At 44.5% G+C, this 17,399-nt stretch overlaps 2 protein-coding genes across 2 annotated transcripts in view; one reads left to right on the top strand and one right to left on the bottom strand.

Annotated features, from left to right (window-relative positions):
- Window positions 1–1,435: 1,435 nt before the first annotated feature.
- PREX1 (phosphatidylinositol-3,4,5-trisphosphate dependent Rac exchange factor 1) overlaps window positions 1,436–17,399 on the top strand; it is a 118,748-nt gene continuing 102,784 nt past the window's right edge. Inside the window, exon 1 of the mRNA XM_054274404.1 lies at window positions 1,436–1,594. Coding sequence (XP_054130379.1) covers window positions 1,436–1,594 — 159 coding nt within the window. The remainder of the gene's footprint in view (window positions 1,595–17,399) is intronic.
- LOC128936132 (skin secretory protein xP2-like) overlaps window positions 1,548–17,399 on the bottom strand; it is a 199,561-nt gene continuing 183,709 nt past the window's right edge. Inside the window, exon 3 of the mRNA XM_054274875.1 lies at window positions 1,548–1,934. Within this exon, the coding sequence (XP_054130850.1) occupies window positions 1,548–1,934 (387 nt within the window). The remainder of the gene's footprint in view (window positions 1,935–17,399) is intronic.

The following is a 17,399-nucleotide window of genomic DNA, read 5'->3' as shown; positions in this document are numbered from 1 at the left end:
TGAATTGCAGCCCTCAGCCTGGTTTTGTGCGCAGTTTGCCCTGTTCATCTTATGCTGCACACTCACTTTGCACAAGCAGTTGTAAATAACTTAAAACCTCTGCATTTTGGATTTACAGCGATGAAACCTGCTTTTGTATTTATTCTTTGCTGGCATGGAAGTCTGTGATTCCTTATTTCTGCCCGTTTGTGTCCATTGTGCTGTGTGTGTTCCTGTGTGACAACGGCGGTGTCTGTGTGACCCCCGCTTAGCGGTGGGCCGGGTCGGGCCTGTAGGGCTGGGGGCAAGTCCCTGCTCGTGCGGGAAGCTGCGGTGTGTTCACCGCGCTGTGCTGTGTTCGTGTGCCGTGGGGTGAGCCCCGTGTCCGGCCGCGCGGTGTGACCGTGCTGTGCGGGCTGTGTGACCGTGCTATGTGACCGCGCTGTGCGGGCTGTGCGGGCTGTGTGACCGTGCTGTGTGACCGTGCTGTGCGGGCTGTGTGACCGTGCTATGTGACCGCGCTGTGCGGGCTGTGCGGGCTGTGTGACCGTGCTGTGTGACCGTGCTGTGTGACCGTGCTGTGCGGGCTGTGTGACCGTGCTATGTGACCGCGCTGTGCGGGCTGTGCGGGCTGTGTGACCGTGCTGTGTGACCGTGCTGTGTGACCGTGCTGTGCGGGCTGTGTGACCGTGCTATGTGACCGCGCTGTGCGGGCTGTGCGGGCTGTGTGACCGTGCTGTGTGACCGCGCTGTGCGGGCTGTGCGGGCTGTGTGACCGTGCTGTGCGGGCTGTGTGACCGTGCTGTGTGACCGCGCTGTGCGGGCTGTGCGGGCTGTGTGACCGTGCTGTGCGGGCTGTGTGACCGTGCTGTGTGACCGTGCTGTGTGACCGCGCTGTGCGACCGCGCTGTGCGGGCTGTGTGACCGTGCTGTGAGGGCTGTGCAGCAACTCCACACACTGTGAAATGCGGGGGGGCAGAGGGCGAGGTGTGCGGGGTCTGCAGCGCACGGGGGTGAGGGAGTGCGTGTGGGAGGAGACGGGGGAGTGCGGATGAGAGGCGATGCGTGAGAGGGGCTGCGTGCGAGGAGGACACGCGGCTGTGTGTGTGCTGGACGTAGAGCTGAGGACAGGCGACTACGAGGGCGCGCGGGACGACGAGATGACAAAGCCGTACTGCCCTTGCTCTCGCCCCGCCCCGCTGCCCTCCGCCGGCCCCCGGGGCCGGGCTCCGCCGCCTGCGCCCGCCCCGTCCCTCCTTCCCCCCCCCCGCCACCGGGACTTCCCTTCGCGCTCTATTCAGCGGTGCCGCGCCGCTAGCACGGCATGTCCCGCAGCCGGGCTTCGCCCAGCACCCGGCTCCTGTAACGACTCGGCCCGCGGGCGAGGCAGGGCCGAGAGGGCCATGGGGGGCTCCTGAGGGAGCGGGGAGCGGAGCGCCCGGCCCGCGCCGCCACCATGGAGCCACCGCCGCCCCCGCCCGGCGCCCCCAGCGCCGCCGAGCCCGCCGGCTGCCCCAAGGACACCGACCGCCAGCTGCGCCTCCGCCTCTGCGTCCTCAACGAGATCCTCAGCACCGAGCGCGACTACGTGGGGACCCTCCGCTTCCTGCAGTCGGTGAGTGGCACCGCGGGGCTGGGGAGCGCCCTCGGGGGCACGGCGGGGCCGGGCGGGCGGCCGGAGCGGCTCCTCCCGGCGGCTCCTCCCTGCGAGGGGGCTGCGAGGGCGGCGGGGCGCAGGTTGTGGAAGTGCCCGCGCCCGGGTCCGCTCCGCCGAGAGGGAGTGTGTGCGGAGAGGCCCGGGGCCGGGCCGGGGCCGGCAGAGCCGCGGTTCTCTCGCCCCCGGCGCGGAGCGCGGGCAGCGCCGGCCCCTCAGCGCTCCCGGCTCCGCGGGGCGGCGGGAACCGACCCAGGAGTGGCTCTGCTCTCCGAATGCCTCGTCCCTTTGCTTGTTGTTGCTGTTCAGAAGTTGCTTTTACACTCACTTGGAAAATCTACTCTTACTGTCAGTTGTTTATAAATAAATATTGTACATGTATCTTTGTTAAATGGTAAACATAAATTTGTGATTGTGCCGGCTGTGTCTGTGCATGTGGAAGCAATTATACCTGCCTCTGAAATTATTCACGGGCTAGTTCAGAAGAAAAAAATCCATCTGGATATTTCCATTTTCCTATGTAGGTTCTAAATGTGGAATTCATCTGTATACCACCACACTCCTGCAAATAACTAGAAAAGCATGTAGTAAAAGTTACTCGATAACAGATAGATATAGATATAAAAGAAAAACTAGTGATCACATAGCGATCAAGAATCAAAGCAAAGGAAGTCTCTGCAGAGATTTCGAAAAGATTATTTCTTAAAGGGCAGAAATTATTTATGGTATTTTTCTAGATAAAGACTAAACTCTGGTTTCATCTAAAAGCACTTAGACCCTGGTCCCCTTTTGACCTGTCCTTCTGGCATGACTTTTGTTTGTTTGTTTTTTTAAAATTAGTTTGTCTTCAGTGTTTTTCAGATTCACCAAAGTGGAAAACTGTCTAACATAAAAGATAAATTACAAGGATGTGGTTGCTTTATGAACTAGTCTCTACTTGAACCCTCCTCTTCTCTCTCCAGTAATTGAACTCCGAGCCTTTAATTTGAGTTTTCCAACTGAAGTGCCAGTTAGCTTCATTTAGAACTGTAAGGAGGTTTTCTTCTAGGATGTAGAAGAGCCCCACCCTACAGACGAAACAAAACAAAACCAAAATCCCTCAGAAAACTCCTCTGTCCTAAGTACTGAATTTGAGATTTTGTTAGCTGCAGGTTAGAATGTAGATTCAAGCTACATATATTTTTAATTCCAGTTCTTACAGCTAAATGTATTCATAGTGTTAGCTAAATGGGTTTTTCATGTATTAAAAAAACAAAGCAGGTCTTTTATTTATTTGTATTTGTTAACTTGGCAGTTTTCATTAGAGCAGTAGTGAGTAATATGCCCTAGGTAATGGCAGGAGAAGATCCTGATGGAGCGCACTCGCTGCGGTCTTGGCTGGCGCTGCTGGCAGTTAGAGCCCTTCTGAGGCACTTTGCCACCAGGTGTAGAGTGGCTATAGTATTATCTTGTGGTGTTGCTTCTGGAAGTGCAGCTTTACCCCCGTACGGAATTTGTGTTTCAGTAATTATGTTTGAATAAAGCTCCGAGGGATAGGATCTTCTTCATCTCTGGGCCTTAGTTTAGAGCAGCATTCATACACAGGCTTAACTTCGTGCACATGTCAAATATTCATGTGCTGTCCTAAATAATGTCAGTTTCCTCAGTCATTGACCTACATCTTATGGACTGAATCTCTGTACAACTGCTTTCTTATAGCTGAATGTTGTTAGCCCCAAGGAAAGGAGAATGAGGATCTACTGCAGCATGTGAGGGTAAAAGGAGCAGTAGCGGGATGAAATTTTTAAAAATAAAATTTGGAGTGTGAAATATTTTCTGCATAAATTTTGTGGATGGCCATAACTTAATCCTTCTAACAAGACAGCCCACAAGAAAGAATTCTTCCCCACCTCCCACATTGGACAGCCAACACAATGTGCAAGGATAACATCATCTGTATAATCACTGGGATTAGATGCAAAAGTTTTGCTTTAGGATACTGATGAAAGTACTCCTGTAGCCCTGGGACTGTATTCTCAGCTGTGCTTGGCCTCACAGGAGGCCACCCAGCTCGTGTTTGTTGGCTCTCCTGAGCGTGCTGGCACCCCTGCTCAGGAGCCACCCCTCCTGCCCCTGGATCGCTGTTTCCCCAGCTCGTGTTCTGTGGGCAGCACCTACCCACTGCAAAATAAACGTACACTCTTATCCTGCCTGGGGTGATGTACCAGGTTAACACTCCAGTGTCACTGGCAAGGTCAGTTGTTTTGTCCTTAGTGGGAATTGTACTGAAATGGTTTGTACTCCACATGATCCAGGTGTAATTTTGGCTGCCCTGAAAGACTGCTGTTTTGTGCAGAACTGCAGTACCCCAGTCTTCTGGAAACTTGTTCCTGTCAAAAAGGAGATGAGAGAGATGTGGGGTATGGGTTCCTTTGCCTAAGAAACGTCAATAGCTTGGGTTAAATAAAGGAAGGCTAAAGCTCATATCTTTTATTATCATAATGAATTTCCCCCAAGTAGGCTGGGACAGCTGTGCTTGTATGAGGGAATCTGTGCTCTTGGTTAAATATTTGCTATTGAAGCCCTAGTCCTCATTAAGTGTTCTCAATAAACAATGTTTTAAAAAGCGAATAGCTAAATTCTATGGGTTTATTCACAGCACTGAAGATGCTTGCTAGCAGCAGCTTCCTGTGTTCCCTGGTAATGTACAAGAATCTCTTAAGTATTTAGAATCTTGTAAGTATTTAATGCTATGGGTTTGCAAATGAATCAAAATAACCTCAGTTCACTTATAGTATTTTAATCTGTTTTAGGAGATGAATATATGATCATGTTTAAGGAAAGGTTTTCTTTTTCTTTTCTTTTTCTATGTTCAGAAATGTTTTCCCACTAAGGTGCAGGGGAAAATAGGTTCATTATTAACATAAGGACTCAACCCTTATTTGCTTTACCTAAAAGATTGTGGTCCATATTTTGCTTTCATAAATTAATAAAGTGAGTATGTAAAGTTTAATATAAAGCATAAATAAAGTTATAATTAAATAATTAAAGTGATAGAACATGGACTTCTGACTCTCTTCTATCAGCTCAGAGCTGATGACCTGAAGTTACTGATTTAGTTATGAATATACACACACGATATGGTGTTCTGTTTTATTTGCCATTTTGTTAAGCAGGGATGGTATTATTGCCAATTATGGAATTATTCTTGAAGAAGTGCTGTGTAACTCAGGAGTACTACTAGACAATACTGCAGTTAGGCAGCTGTGTTACTGGCTGTACTAGTAAATTACACAGACAAACTTTTTAAGCAGCAGGGAGAACTGCATGGCGCAGATGGAAATATATTGCTGCTAACATCATTCAAGAGCTACTGATCACAGAAGAAGCAAATTGGAAAATTGTTAGAACCTAATGGAACTTCAGTAAAAGTTTAAGGAGCAAGATAAACTTCAAAGGCTTAAGGACAGATAATTCTGTTCTAAGTCTCTGATGTGATCATAAACCATAAGGATTTTCAGTCTTCAAGCTTTAAGATTCAATTAATCCTTTGGCCTCTTTTAACTCTGTAACATCTACAGAAAGTTTATCTTGTCCTATGTAATTTTGTAAATACCTCCTTTTTTTTTTTTTTTTTTTGAATGGCAGCAGGTGATAATTTAGTTTGAGTGACCTGCTGGATAAATGCCAGCATTTGTCTGGTGGCATGCAGTCCTGTGCAGGAATGTGGGGCTGCCAGCGCACTGCTGGAGGCGCAGTGTCCGCAGGCTGCAGCCCTCAGGCTTAGCCAGGCTCTAGGTGCCTGTTCGTGGAGTGTCACTTGGTACAGAGAAGTCATGCACAGTTTGTTGGGGAAAGAAAGGTTGTGGTGTGTTTGACTGTTGCATGGTCATTCCACAGAAACCCAGTCAAATCTGACACTAATATTTCAGTAATTAAAGACCAGCTCTCAAGTAAGGAGACACAGGAGCCTGAGCGATTTCAGACATAGTTGTCAACCATCATTCTAAAAACAGATGAAATGGTGAATACACAGCAGTTGGCTTTCAGGTTTTTAAAAGGTTTTTTTGACCATTTTGTAGATATAATCAGGAATTACATGTGGAAGTGTTGGAGCAGTAGTTATCCAGTATGCTGGGTTGCAGTGGTAGGTATTTTGTTGCATCACTTTTTTCCCTCACATTCATTTATCTCATCGAACATTCAGCTCAAACCTGCACATGCAGCTCCCACAGCTTAGCTAATTGCAAATATATAAAATCAAATTGTTCTCTACATTGTATATATATGTCTCTTTCACCTTTCCAGAGACAAACCACCAACTTGCTAATTTTAATGTCAGAATTACAGGATGTACTTTTAGCTTGAGCAATTGCTGCTTGTTCTGTGCAGGCATGAAAACAGTAGGAAAGGTGAATTGTTACCAGATAGATATTAAATTGGATAAGTAATTGTACCAATACTATTTTTAGATTTTAGTGTCATGCATTCCTTTATTTTTGTATGAAAACTAGAGGTCCTCTTCAATCCTATCAATTCTGTAAATGTTACATTAGGACATGTGCCATCAGATAAATTAGCCCACATCCTACAGACTCAAAATATTTGTGTTTTGCTCCTCCTTCTTGCTTACCTTGTAGGTGTAATTGATCTGTCTCTGGGTTTTGCACTCCACCCATCTTGAAACACGATAAGCATCACAGGCTTTGTTTGGTCTTCCCCCCCCCCCCTCCCTTTCTATTTCACAATCTTGTTTGCATCCAAGATAAGGCTCTGGTGCTCTAATAGAGTAGCAAACAGACCATTTGTCTCAGCTGTGAGCTGTGGTTTCCTGTCCTACCCTGTTCTCTGCCTGTTCACCCTCGGTAGATACAGATAAACGCTGATGCTGGAAGGTGAACCATATGGTTTGGGTAATGGTGCTTCTTTATTAGGAGACAGCTAAAAGAGCATTCTTGGGAGAGGAAGGAGATGGGAAAGGAAATTGCTTGGAAGTGATCTAAATTACCTTTGCTGATCTGTTATTTTGGGTCAGTTGGTCACCTACAGCCAGTTGTTAGAACTGCAAAAGGTGTTCTGTTTAGTTTTAAAGTTACCGAGCTTTTTTTTTGTTTTAAAGTCTGGTTCCTGATGTATGCAAATTGAGGAAGATCACGGATTTAATTTTAAATGACATATTTGTAGTCCTTCTGGTTGTAAAGCACGAATTGAAGATAGAACATTAGCAAAACAAAAATGCTTCTGAGTTTTTGGGGGCTTTTGTTTTGACTCTTGAATTTGAGGTTGGCAATTCTGCTAGTAGAGTTCTCTATTTAGACCAAGTGTAGTGCAAAATCAGCAGCTAAAGGCTGAAATGCAAATAGATTAAAAGGTTCTTTTGCTCCAGATACAAAGAAAGAAAGTGAAGAAAACAATCTGGATGAAGAAAGATGAAGCAAAAGTGAAACACTGAAAAGCAAAACTAAGTGAAGAGAGAGCTCTGAAAATATTTATTCATCTGAACTTGTGGTCTAGAGAGCCGTTTACAGCCATGGGTCTAAGATCAGGGTTGGAGGATCCAGAATACCCAGGTTCTCTCCTGCTCTGAGCTGTATGAGCTTAGTGTGTTGCTTTGAATATAGTGTGCTGAGCCCATGCCTTTTGCAGTGAGGCTTTATAAATCAGTTACATAGGAGTTCAGCAGGTTTTGATGTGAAAGAAGGTGTTTATTCTTTTTGCACTCTCACAGAATTTCCATGGTGAGAAAATATCAATAAATCCCCTGTGTAGTTTTACCAGTTTTCTGCCATACAGGTGAGAAACTGATTTCTGTCTGCTTCCCTTAACTCATTCCAGCTTGGTGTGCATCTGACCCTTTTTACCCTTTATCTCAGAATTACTTCGGTCTTGTTACATCCTTTGGAATGAGGTGTCTGACCTCTTTCTGGCTCTGCATGTCTCCCTCCTCTTGGTTGCTGTGCTGTGATCAATCAGCCCTTTTGCAGTTTGTCCCTCCCTCTCATTTCAGGCATGCCAGTTGCTGTTTGAACATGTGCCATGATCTCTGAGGGAGGAGGGAGTGCTTGGCTGCCCTGGGCTTTCCCAGAGCCACGCTGGTGCCTCTGCAGCAAACCTCTCCTGCCATAGCACTGTGAGAGCTGAGGGAAGGGAGGGACAAAGGCCCTGGGCTCTGGTAGAAAGGGCATGGAGGTCAAAAAGTGAGCCAAGCATCGCAGAGAGCAGAGTATTGCAGTTCCTCCATGCCTAGCTGGATGCATGTTTGATTTTACAGCATTTTCAGCTGATATTTGCAGGAAGTGGACTGATACCCATTATGGGAAACTTGTTTGTCCCTAAATATAGGAAGCAAAAAAGTTTAAAAGCTTTGATAATTTTCTACTCCCTAGGTCGCACAGTATTTCTGCCATAGGCAGAAGTACTGGTTTGCAAGGAGGAGAAATGTAATTCTTCAATTTTACATTGTTATCATGGAATCATGAAAAGTAGCCTTGGAGAGAATCCACACAAACCATCCCATCATGTTCTGATATGGAAAGATGTTAATTTCTGATGGTTTATTCTGGTGTTTAGATGTTGTTAGTATTAAAGATGTCTTCTTAATCCCTAACATAATGTCTAATCTTTTTAGTGCTCTTTTTTTCTTTGTGTCAATCCCTTAAATATTTCAAGAATGTTTTCACATTTTGCTTCAGATTATGCTAAATTGTCAAATTGTTTCATTTTCTTTCTCAAAAACTATTTAATTTTACTTCTGATAATTCCTGTGCTGTTATCTGGATTATCTGATCTGTTTGTGTCCCTAACTCTAGTGCCCAAAACACCAGGTGCAAGGCACTCCCAAGGCTTTAGCAGTACCAAGTGAGGCAGTGGATTACTTACAGGTTTTCTATAATATACAGAGTATTATTGTCACAGGAGAGAAAGGTTTGCCTGAGTTCGTACCTGCATTTGGGAACAACTCATTGCTCATACCAATAACTGGGTGTCAGCATAAAGCATTTATGGGAGCAGTCAGGTATTCAGACTCCTGGGGAGTGCCCTGGAAGTGCAACGCTGAACCCTCCCAAGCAGTAGAGGGTGATGTGTTTGCAGGCTCCCTTTCCCCCTTTCCACATCCTGGCACTCCCAGAGGCACCCGACACAGAGGGTTTCTGAGGCTTGAAGAAGCAGGATATCCCAAGTGCATTGTCTGCCTTTGGGCACCCAGATGAGTCTGGGACAGATTAAGCTTTCAAGAAATTACTTATTTCTGTTGCCTGTTTATTGTTTGCTTCAGGCTCTTACAAGAAAATATAAAGGGACTGTATGAATTTCTGTCTTCTTTCCAGCTGTAGAATCCTTTTCTAATTTTGTTTCCCCAATGGATTTCCAGCCTGCAATGGTAAAGGCCTTGCACATTTGTAGTGTGGTTTAGGATGTAAATGATGGTGTATCTTTTGGTTTTGATGATGCTTGAAATTCCTGTGCAAATGGCAGCCTGTGCTGGTTACCCGGAGTGAGTACAGCTAGTGACAAGAAAAGACTTGAAATAAGCAACCATGTCCTTTCTCAGTTGGTTACAAAGACTTCTTGTGGAGCAATGCAATTCTTGCAAAGCCATCTCATCTAGACTGAACACTACCTTTGACTGCTTTTCCCTTCTGTGCCACAAATTGACTCTTGGACTGGAGATTGCGCCAACAACATGCCTGAGATCTCGCCAAAGTGTTGGATTTAAACATTGCTGCAGACGAAGAATCCTTTTTAGTTACCCAGTCAGGCATGATTAAAGCTTTCACACTACCTCTGCAGGTGTGATTGAGTCAAGCTGTAGCAGACATAGAGAACTGCAGTGGATCTGTACTGGGACAGAACCTCAGGGTGGCTGTCTGGTTAGAACATCTGACTTCTCATATCATCTTCACCCTTCTGTAGATGCCATTCATGTGAAGAGACATTGGCTCCCTTTGAACTGCAGCTCTCAAGAGCAGAATAAGAGAAAACAGCTCTGTGAGGAGAAAACCTTCACCCTTCCTACTGAGTCTTCCTCCTTGCTTACACAGCTGAATGCCATATGTCAGGCCAGGAGACACTGAGTGCCCAACTGAATGTTGCTCTGATAGGCCACTTCAAGCCTAGGGACAGAAAGACAGAATTTACTGTTCTGGCACTGTGGGGCTCTTCTTAGGCCTGTCTGCCCTTTCAGTGCTATCAGCGCAAGAGCTTGTTACAAACCAGCTGGCAATGACACTTCCTACAGTTCCAGAAACAATTTTATGTTGTGTATCTTTGAGTTGCAGAGGGGGCCACAGATTTCTGAATCCTGATTATTTAAAAGTTAGTATGACATGATGGGACTGTGGAACTGAGTTACAGGAATGTTTAGGTTCACGTGAAGATACTGGGTCATTCTCAGTATTCTCACCTATTCCCATTGCTGAAATTATTTTTATGGAAGCATATCAGCCATACAAATAATAACTTGTTGCAGTTAATCTGATGTCTCACGACTCATGGAGTAGATTTTGTGACCATTCTTAACCTTTCATTTTGTACTTCTGGTTTTGCTGTGGTCATTTCTTGTGCCAACAGGTTAATTTGTTGGTTCCCAAACCACTTTGCTTATCTAAAATAAGGACACCTTTTTTTTTAACAAGTGCAGTTGTTTAGTCCTTAAAAAAATCTTTGTAGACTAGTCTTAATTTATTTAGCTCAGTTATACACTTTCAATTAAAAGAAAAGAAGGAGCAAACACTCTGATAGGCAGAGTGCTGTTTATATATTCCCTGTGGATTTGTCAGTTGTTAAGTTACCACTAGCTAAGGGATAGGACCAACATTTCCAGGGCTCCTGCCTCAAGCATGTGTTAGGAACTGTTTCACTGTATGTTTTGGGTGTGGAGCTTGATGTGATCAGGCCAGGAGCCTGGCTTGCGCTTATCAGGCTGCTGGTTTAGTTGTGAACCAGAGCCTGCTGCCAGTGACACCAAACCCACATCCTTTCTGCTGACATGTCTTGGCCCAGGGTGTCAGAATGAGCAAATGCTGACACCTGAGAGGCACACTGCTTGCCCCTTCCCTAAGAACACCTCTTCTGCAGAGAGGTTGCTCCAGTCCTTTGCACCAGTGTCCCTGACTGCTGAGCTTGCCACCAAGGAGTGATGCTTATCTTTGGGATGTGAGCAATTTACCAAGAAACAGCTTTTAACCCATGACTCTCAATTTACCGAATGTCTTCCAGATGTTTACTACCTTTGTACATGACAAAATGGGCTTAGATTTAAAAAAAAAAGCCTAACAACATCATCCATACCCTCTTACACTTTCTTCTATCTGCAGTAAATCACATTAGTGATAACACTTCTGTCTTGAAAGTTTTGCCTGCTCATGCTTCTGGCATCCTAGCATGGTTTGCCATGAGATACATAAGGGAAACACTTGTCAGGAAAGAGGGGAAGACATAAAAGGTAGGATTCCGGGATTATTTTGGATGCTGAGGAAGCTGACAATGAGAGGACTTCCCTGATATTCAAAGTGTGTGTGTCACTGGTGGAGGACATTGCTTAGGTGGCAGACTCTTGATAAGTACTCACTAAAATGCAAATTCTTATCTCAGATAGGTAGATGGGTTTCAGCTGCATAGCAAGGTCTCTGATCCCATGGGACTTTCTGTTGTATATGGCAACTGTTTTGAATGGCACCTCACAGGGAGCCTTGCCTGTTAACCTCATCACTAGGTGGCTACTGCCCTTCCCATTTTGTATGAAGGGGCAGTAACAGAAGGCTGTGAAAGTTTTTAGGACTCTCAAAACTGATTCTTAAATAGCATCCATGATGTTGTGGGAAAATTGGACAAGCTTAATGTAGGTATACATGAGTAGGCTGTGTGCTACTTAATATGTAGGTGACAGAGGAGAAGGCATGGACACAAAAGTTTATCTGTGTTGTTAGACCTGGTCAGTGGTTAATGCCCTGTATTGTTCAGCTAGAGGCTTAGGCTTCAAGCATAGTAAACAAAACAGTGCCAGGCTTTACTCTTTGGCCCTGTGGCCAACTGGCATGGTCTGGTCCTGCCTTGTAGTGCTGAACTCCAGTCTCCAAGCAGGATGGCTGCATTTGGACTCCCTCCTGGGAACGGTGCTTGGGCTGCCCAAACTGGCACCAATGCCTGACAGTTGTTTGGGAGAATGCTGGTAGCCCAGGCCAGAGAACGCCAGAAACATTCTGCCAGTTTTCTCCCAGAACTGCACGGCTCAGGTGCGTGTCCTGGCCCTGTGGGCTCGCCACTGGAGGCATGGCCTAGGGCCCGCCCCAGGCTCTGGCACTTAGTGCTAAAGCAGGATTCTGGTGGATTGGAGCTCACACCCAGACGCAGTGCTAGCTTTTCCTTGAGGGTGCTGATGTGGATGGTGTTACTTCTGATGCTTTGTTATTATGTGAAAGTTCTAGGTGCCAGGTCAGAAATGCTAGAAATATGTTTTATCAGCCTTCCTTAAATTTTTGCCATTACTCTCTTGCCATCATTACTTGGGATGTTTTATTTTGTTTAATCTGTGGAGGAGGAGACGGAAAGGAAATACAGTTTGAATGGCTGTCAACTACTTCAGGACAGTGTGAAAAGGAACTGGATGTTAATTACCTAATTCAGTGTCAACATTGACAGTTGTCAGCTGAGATACTGTTGACTGAAGGTACTTTGGTCCTTCATATGACGGATGCTTGATCATTTCTCTTTTATTTACTTCCTTTTTTATTGAAGAAAATGCAAGACTTCAAATGATAATCACTGGACACTTGCATATAATTTTTTTACCTCATACCCCTCTGGGTGCTGGAGGTTCTGTTTGTTGTGTTACTGAAACTGTGCTCAGAAATCAGTTCCGATGAGAAGCAACTGTTTGTGAGGAGAGGGTGTTGACAAGACAATAAGGGCAGAACAGTGGGGGAAGCTTTTCAAAGAAGTGCATTTGCTTTGAGCACTGGTTTGTCAGAGGCATGATCTCTCAACAGGGAAATGAGAGATGCATATTGGGGAGGAGACACTTTCCACAGAGTTTGTCTCCTTTGTTGGCTCTTTAAAATGTATATGGGAAACTACCACTGTTACAAATGCATCCTCTGTGCTGGCACCAAGTCGTCTGTTCACACAAGGAGAATGTGTTCTGAAAACTTGTCACTAAAAAAGTAATGGTTTTTAGGCTATATGGACCAAAGACAGTGGTTTTGGGAGGTATAGTTGAAAAGTGAGATTTAGCAATGAAGTTATTAATAGCAGAGAAAAGTACCATGGGAGTTTTTAACCTAGTCATTAAATGGTAGAGAGGATGTGAAATACAGTGCATTGAGTGTTGCAGTACCTGTTTTGCTGGGCTTGTTATTGAGTAGGCCTTCAACTTTGCCAGCACTGAACTCCCAGGGTTGTACTGTATTCAGTCCTCTGGCTGTGACATTATCTCCATGTTCTTGCTTGCTACTGCTTTCCTTTCCAATGATTGCAAAGCCCTTGTGCCAGGACAGAGAATCTTACTGGTAGATGGCTTTTTTCACTTCTGTGCATTCATCCTTCAAGATTTGCCAGAAGAAGAAGCATTTGCCAGAATAACTGCACTTAGAAGTTAGGAAACAAGAGCAAAAAGCATTTAGAAACAAAACTGGACCACTGAATTGAAAGTATAGTCCTGGCTTTTGAACCGAACACATTTAGAAAGAGTATTGGTTTTAGATAAATGGAAGGAGTCAAAAAGAAGCACAGATCAGTACTTCTGCATTGAAGTACATACTTTTGTGGTTAGAACGGGTCACTAAGACATATGACATCCTTACATAATCTTTCACTATTCACTAGCTATGGTGGTTCTCTGACAAAATCAGCTGCGGACAGTTCCTGTTGTTATACATTAACACTTATGCACAGTTTTTATTATTTTGCTTTGATTTTTGTTGTTGGTTTGGGTTGGGTTTTTTGTATATTTGCCAAATGTGGCAATTACTCAGTGAGCAAAACAGTCCCTGAAGAAATGTGTGTTTTCCTCTTTTTGACTGTTCAGCAAGCCTTTCTTTCTCTAAGCGTGCTTGGCTTCATCTTGATTTTTGGCATGGTGGACAGATCAAGCTGATGAAACTTGCTAACTTGCTTTGTGGAATGACCTGTTGGTGAAGGGTGCTGGAATTTTTCTGCAGTTATACCAAGCAGCAGAGGAAAATCAAAAAAGGAGGAATATGTGGGGTGATACTCTGTTTTGCGTGATGTCTGGCAGAGTGCCTTTTGGGGATTCTGCTACCTCTGCAGACTTCATCCTGAGGGGTGCAGGAGCCAGGAGGGGCTGGGAAAGCTCAGCCTGTTCTAGCAGGTGCCTGTCACTTTGCAGTATCAGCACCTTCTGCTTGTAGAATTTGAACCATGAACAGCGAGGTACATCTGGTATTTCCACTGTGACCTCTGTTGAAAAACAGCTAATATGCATCTTGACATGAAATAAAGCTAGAAAGAACAGCCAGGCTCTTAAGGGGCTTTGACTGTTATACTGTGCATGCGCTGTGTCATAAGAGATCCTTTTGCACAATACGGGCCTTTCTGAAGCAGTTGCACAAGAAAAGCCACAATATTTGGAAAGAAAAGTATGAATCAAAATTTTTACAGCACGCAGCCAGAGGAACTGAAATTTGCAAACTGCAAACAAGAATTAAATTGCAGTGGCAGCAGTTACCATGTCCAGGTGGTGTGTGGAGGCAAGGCTGCATGACATCAGTTCTCTTTTAATGTGGCTCTGGGTGAGCTGCTGGGGCCGCATGGTGTCAAAAACCAGCTCAATCCGGTGGAAAGAAACTTTTCAGACTATTTCACTTAGAGAGAAGAAAATTTTGTTGTGAAGTGCATTAAGAATAAAGATACTGGTTCATGCAGCACTTTTTTTGGCTGGATCTTCTCAAAATAGAGCACAGGTATTTAGTAGATGGAGAAACTGAGGTGCAGAAAGGCAAAATGAGTTGTACAAACGGCGCTGATGAAGTAAGTAACAGAGCCTTGTCTCCATTTCTTACCTCCTTTAGGAGAAAAAGCTGAGCAAAAGATGTCACATAAACGATGTGAATTTTTTTGTGAAATAGTGCAACAAGAATGTTAATTCTTCAGTCTTCTGACATCCAGCTGACACATCCTTGGCAGTTAGCACTCGATGAATTGGTGGTCTTAGCTCAACTCAGGACTGTTAGGCATAACCAGAGGCAGTCTGTGCACAAACAAAGAATCCATGGGGATGGGAGGCACTAACAATTTTCCCTTCTGGGAGAACCTCTGCTGGATGCAGGAGATTGTGCTGGGAGGGTCTTCCTGCCAAAGTGTTCCTGTGTGAACATAAGGTGTAGAACATAAGTCTTGATCCTTCAGGAACTGCCAGTCAGTGCTTTCCCAGTACTCTCAGAGAGTAGTAAAAATATAAACAGAGAAGCTATGTTAGGTCTCAGAATTACTCAGTGGCAGTTGTCTGAACAGTTGTGCTCATGCTAAAATCTCGGCAAGTCCAAGTGCAAACACTTGGACATCTGGTTTCATGCTTGCCTAGTCTGTTTCTGTGGTAGCTGCTGAAACAAACCGTTCTCAACATTATGCAGAAGTACTTTTTAAAGCACTAAGTGCAAGCCTGAGTTCTGCAATCATGCACACATTGAGCAAAAAGGCTTTAAAAGAAAGAAACGAAGTGAAAAGGTCTGTGGTTTGAATGTATGGCTGTACAGGGATTTGAATGCCCCAGCATTCACTAGAAGAAAACAGTTTGGTCAAGCAAGGTAAAACTGTCTAATGCCAAGCTGAATCCAAGGTGAAATTTTGAAAAAGTTGTTACAAAAGTCAGTATCTAGAACATTTCACTTATGTGCCTTCTCTGCACTTCTTTTTCTTGGTGAGGAGCTGGAACTTCTGAGATGCCACAGAAAGGAAGTTTCTTCCTCTGTAATTTTCTGTCTCCAAGGTTCATACTTGAAGTTTGAAGGTGAATTAAAGAAGTATTTTAATCCTGAAATTCACCATAGAAACTTATCCTCTGGGACAAGAGCATTTATTTTTGGTAGATTTCATACCCCTCTGCACAATTCCGATCTTCTAAGGCTTCACCTCCTTCCTTTTCATTCATTTTAAAGATACCTCTTCAGTCCATACTTGTTGGGTGTTGTCCTTAAAAATTCTCCTTATTTTCATATAAAAAGATTTTTGTTCACCAGCTCTGACTTTGAGAGGCCATGACTACTTTAATCAAAGTAACCAGTACCAAAATAAAAAAGTAGCCTGATACATCTCTGCAAATCATGAGACTCTTGAACCATTTGTGTAAGAGATTGGTGAGATTTTGAGTGAGGGTGGTGCGTGGAGAGGTGGAGTAATGCCCTCATAGGAGCACTTCTTGCCTTTTCTCATATGCCAGCCGATGTGACCTGTCTAGAAAACCAAGACCTGCTGAGACACCTGCTCTGGTGGGTACTGTAGCGCGAGGTGGGCTTGGACTGGTTTCCTCAGTTCTGCATCTCTGCACCACTGCAGCATCCTGTTGCGTCTTGTGTCCCGCACCACAAACTCTCCACTGTCCCCACAGTCTATTTCTGTTCTGCTTCACTCCAGCAGTTCATGAGGTGAGGTGCAAGTACCTTTGTACAAAGGCAAAGAAAAAAGAGAACGTGGTGTTTTCAGCTTCCTGCTGGAGCAAGGCACTGCCACTGCTGCATGGCTCAAAGGAGATGGACCAGGTGAAGGTCCTCCAGGACTGGTTGATGTAGAACATAATACAACATTAATATTGTGCATGATTTGAGATCATAATTTCAGTATTGGCCATTGCAAGCAATTGGAAATACTGGTGTATGTGATATGCCATTATCCTGCAATCCATATTTCATTTAGTTATCTTAGAGTGCAGTAGATCAAACCTGAAGATATTCTCACCAATTTCACTCTTACTGCTTAGAGCTTTGATTTATGTTTGCAAGCATGTTAAAGTGAGATGACAGTGCCAGTTATTGCATGTCTGCTTGCCTGGCCCCAGTGCTTAGAGGTGACGTCCCACAGTGTCAATGGGTGTCTCGGTTTGTCTCCTCAGCTGCTGCAGCTTTCTGTATAAATGCAGCTTAAATGCTACAGTAGTTTGTTTAAATGCTTAAATGTTGAGTTGTAGAGGGCAGTGTTTAAGCAACAGATGCAGTCTTGTCAGAAACAGAGGTCTAACCTTAAGGAGAGGAAGGAACAGAATAGAGGACAAAAATTGCTTCAGTCTTTTTAAATTTAGTTTGCAAATGAGTCACAGTCCTTAGCCCAAGTGCACATTCATTAACAGTTTGTAGTTGACTCGGAGATGGCAACTGGAGTGGCTGAGGATTAGGCACTTACCTTGATCTTTAGAAACACGAAATGTTAAATACAGGTGATATTTGAGTGGCAGTTTCAAAGGAGGAAGAGAAACGTGCTGTCTTAGTCTGCTTCTGTTTTCTAGGCTTATGCTATTTTGTTGTATTTACTGTGTAAGCAAGTTTCAGTTGAGCTGGTGGAATTGGTCAGAAGGGTTGAGACTTTGGAATGAAGTGAAAGCAAATTTCATATGCATTTGGGGTTTTTTTTTGTTTGGTTTGTTTTTGGAGTGGGTTTTTTTGGGTGTTTTTTTTTGGGGGGGGTGGGTGTATGGGTAGTAGTTTGGGCTTGAGTGTCCTTTTTTGTTTAATGATACCCCAGCTGTGGCACCAATGACAGAAATCTCATAAGTTTTTCATTGCAAAACTTCTCATTTAGAGGTATATGACCTGTCCACTGTCATGTGCATTTAAGTGGA

Source organism: Melozone crissalis, unplaced genomic scaffold, assembly GCF_028551555.1.
Source record: "Melozone crissalis strain CALT ecotype California unplaced genomic scaffold, PUWL_Pcris_2 ptg000017l_1, whole genome shotgun sequence".
Classification (NCBI taxonomy): domain Eukaryota; kingdom Metazoa; phylum Chordata; class Aves; order Passeriformes; family Passerellidae; genus Melozone; species Melozone crissalis.
The sequence above is the reverse complement of the archived record's forward strand: the minus strand, read 5'-3'. Positions and strand labels throughout refer to the sequence as shown.